The sequence below is a fragment of the Elephantulus edwardii genome, unplaced genomic scaffold, assembly GCF_000299155.1.
Source record: "Elephantulus edwardii isolate Elephantulus edwardi_28Jun2011 unplaced genomic scaffold, EleEdw1.0 scaffold00168, whole genome shotgun sequence".
NCBI classification, from domain to species: Eukaryota; Metazoa; Chordata; class Mammalia; order Macroscelidea; family Macroscelididae; genus Elephantulus; species Elephantulus edwardii.
The window spans coordinates 2515863-2519337 of NW_006399918.1; the positions used below are offsets into that span (position 1 = coordinate 2515863).

The following is a 3475-nucleotide window of genomic DNA, read 5'->3' on the forward strand; positions in this document are numbered from 1 at the left end:
GGATGTTATTCTCAACTCAATAAACTGGTATTTTTATCAGATGTTATGATACAAATATTTTGACTTCCTAATGTTGGTGATTCAAATATACCCAGTAGCACTGGAAAAAAACCCAAGTGATCTGCTTCTATAAAAATTGCAATCAAGTAAACACTATGGAGCTTAGTTCTACTCTTATTAAGTGATCACCAGTTCTCAAAATAAAAATAGACGGTCTTATTATTAAAACAGTTACCACACATTGAAGAAGAATGAGATTATATCTATAAATGTGACATGTAAAATATGCTAAGAAAGGAGATATACTCATGGTAATGGTTAACCTAAATCAGTTGGTGTCATAATAATTTTCATACAATAACCCTCAGAGACTCTCTTGGGTTTCCAAGGCTGAAAATCCTTAAAGGAAGAGATTACCTCTCTTCTGCTCCAGAGCAGCTGATGAATTCCAACTGTCAACTTTTTGGTTAGCAACCTGATAATGTTACACATTATGGCTTGAAGTTTCTTTTTTATATTCATATTTTGTTTTAGTAGTAGTCATACAGATAATGGAGCACAGAAGCTCCAATACTTTGCAGATAAACTACATATACCAAAACTCCTGTGCAAAATTTGTGCTTTTCGTGACAGGCCACATTGTTGTTAACAACTAAACTGAGAAAAGAATACAAGAACTTCACTAGGCTTGTATATATGAATCTTTGTTAAGACTATTCATTGTTCTTCTACTATATAACACCTTAAATGTTCCTAGATTTTTCCTGATAATTCTTTAAGAATTATTAATATGTTATATGATTTCCTGCCTTAGTCATTGTGTAATTTGTCAAAATCATCCACCCTTTTCTTTTTCAAATGTCAAAACTAATTCATAGTTCTTTAACAGTGCGTTTAAATATCTTTATTTTATTGAAAATGTGGCTTATTTTCAGATCTTACCCCTGGATTTCACTACGCATGAAAGATGTAAGACAATTTCCTTTTTGATCACTTCAGTCTTTGTCTTAAGATTTCTCACATGCTCAAAATTTAGTAATTGATAGTCATTGGAAGGTCATTGTCATAAACAACATAGTCATTAAAAAATATACATAGACAGGCAATTGCAAATACATTTTTGTTTGATTGTTATAGCATAGTGTCTTTCTCTCGAGAAATTACTTATCCTCTGGAAAGTGAAACCCAGTGTTGTGTAATATTGCCTAGATAAATTTGTAAACCCTTTGTAAGTTTAAGTATTTTAATCAGTATTTTTTAAAATATTTTTTCCTCTAAACACTTAGAGATGGAATGTCAGAACTAAATCTTCTAACACATGTTTCCTCTGATAGTAGAAAGAAGAAATATTAAACAACATTACTGCTTAGGCTTCAGAGTTTGTCAATGTTTTCCATATCTTTGCTAGTGTTGCTGTTATTAGGTGCAGTTGTGTTATACAACTCAGAGACTTTGTGAACAACACAACTAAATCTTTCCGTTTCTGGCACCATCATCACAATATCTCATAAGCTTGAGCCCATTTTTTCAGACACAGTGTCAATCCATTTTGTTGGGAGTTTTCCTATCTTTTTTTTTTTGCCTTCCACATTTACTAGTATAAAATCCCTTTTCTGAGTGGCACCCACTTCCTAAACAACATGCCTCTGGAAACCCTAAGGACTTTGAGAAAAGACAGTCGTTTTAGAAAGGCTTCAGGTCTTTCGTCCATAGGATGGATTTGAGTCGTGCTCAACTCAACCACAGTCAACAACAGCTGCTCCTCCTTACAATATGCCCAAGGATGAAGTTTTAATATTCTTGTCTCTAAAAAGCATCCTGGTTACACTTCCACCCAGATGGACTTACTTTGCTATTTCAGAAATCCACTCAGTAATCTTCTTAATCCTTGGAAAAGAGTTAATGATACATGTTTCTTTGAGATCATGGAGTCAATGGCATTCTACCTTCTGGAAACCTTCAATAATGCATTAACCCATAATAAATAACATCATTACTTTTTCTCGGCTATTATCTTTCCCAACACTTTTCGAAAAGCATTCTTCATGTCTTTATTTCTGAGGCTGAAAATAATGGGGCTGAGGAAAGGAGTAATAACAGTGTATGGGACAGCTATGATTGTGTCATCACCCTTTGAAGATTCTGGTGTCAAATAAACTATAGATGCAAAACCAAAATGGATTATGACCACTGTGAGGTGGGATGCACAAGTGGAAAATGCCTTTTGTTTGCCCTCCGCTGAAGGGATCCTTAGAACAGTGGTGAGAATGAAGATGTAAGTGAGGATGATGAGTAGGAAGGTTCCTAATAAACCTGAGATAGAGATCAAGGTCACAATGAATTCTGTGAGGTTACTGTCTAAGCAGGACAGTCTCACAACTGCCCTCATATGGCAGAAGAAATGTTTGATAAGGTTGGGACTACAGAAAAAGCCTCTGAATATCAGGACTGTTTCTATCACAGAGATAAAGAAGCCTCCAGCCCAAGCAGAGGCTATAAATTGTCCACACACTATATTGGTCATAAGCAATGGGTATCTCAGAGGATTATGGATGGCCAAAAAGCGATCAAACCCCATTAAAGTGAGGATGATGGTATGAGTACCCCCAAGTCCCAAGAAGAAAAACATTTGTAAGCCACAACCTGCAACAGAAATGCTTCTGTTCTTGGCCAATAGATCCGTTAGCATCTTAGGAATGATGCTCAATGTATAGCAAGTCTCAGAAAAGGAGAGGGCACTTAGAAAGATATACATAGGGGTGTGCAGAGCTTTTTCCAAACAAGTTAGACCCATGATTATCATATTACCTATGAGAGTGAGAAAGTATAGACAAAAAAAGATCACAAATAGTAATATCTCTATATCTGGGTAAAGAGAAAAGCCCAGAAGGATAAATTCTTTCACAATAGTTTCGTTGATCTGCATAGTATGAAGTCTTCAATCTGAAAGAAAAAGAACAGAAAAAGAAAAACAAAAACAAATCTTTAAAATATATTTGTAGATATCATAAGATGATAATTGAATATGATATGAATAAGACATATATGGTATGAAAAAGGCAAGTCAATAAAGAATTCCAGTTACTGATTGGTATTTCATTTAGCCTAGTACCATATTTTTACAGCTGATACTTTTCCCTCCATTTATTCCTTCATTTACTCATGAAGAAATTATTAGTTGTCCAATTAAGTAAATGCCTGGACAGATTCACTGTGGCCATTAAAAATAATTCAATTATCCAGTAATATAATAGAGGCATAATTGTCCCAAATTCTATCTCATAGAAGAGGATTCAGGTATACTTGTGGAAACAGTTCAAGAACTGAACAATGAAACAACTCATGGTTGTATATTTTATAATTAGGCCCTGACAGAGTAACATCAAAAAAAGTACGTGGTTCATGAATGTCTACTGAGTGAAATGAGAGTTATTTTTTAGTAACTTTGGAACCCTGTTTAAAAATGGTTTACAGT

The 3475-nt window shown here is 34.4% G+C and overlaps 1 protein-coding gene across 1 annotated transcript; it reads right to left on the reverse strand.

Moving 5' to 3' along the window:
- Positions 1 to 1993: 1993 nt before the first annotated feature.
- On the reverse strand, positions 1994 to 2944 carry LOC102861100 (olfactory receptor 10X1-like). Its single transcript, XM_006895434.1, has one exon. It carries the CDS (start codon positions 2924 to 2926, stop codon positions 1994 to 1996), a length of 933 nt encoding a protein of 310 aa, XP_006895496.1. The 5' UTR covers positions 2927 to 2944.
- Positions 2945 to 3475: the final 531 nt, after the last annotated feature.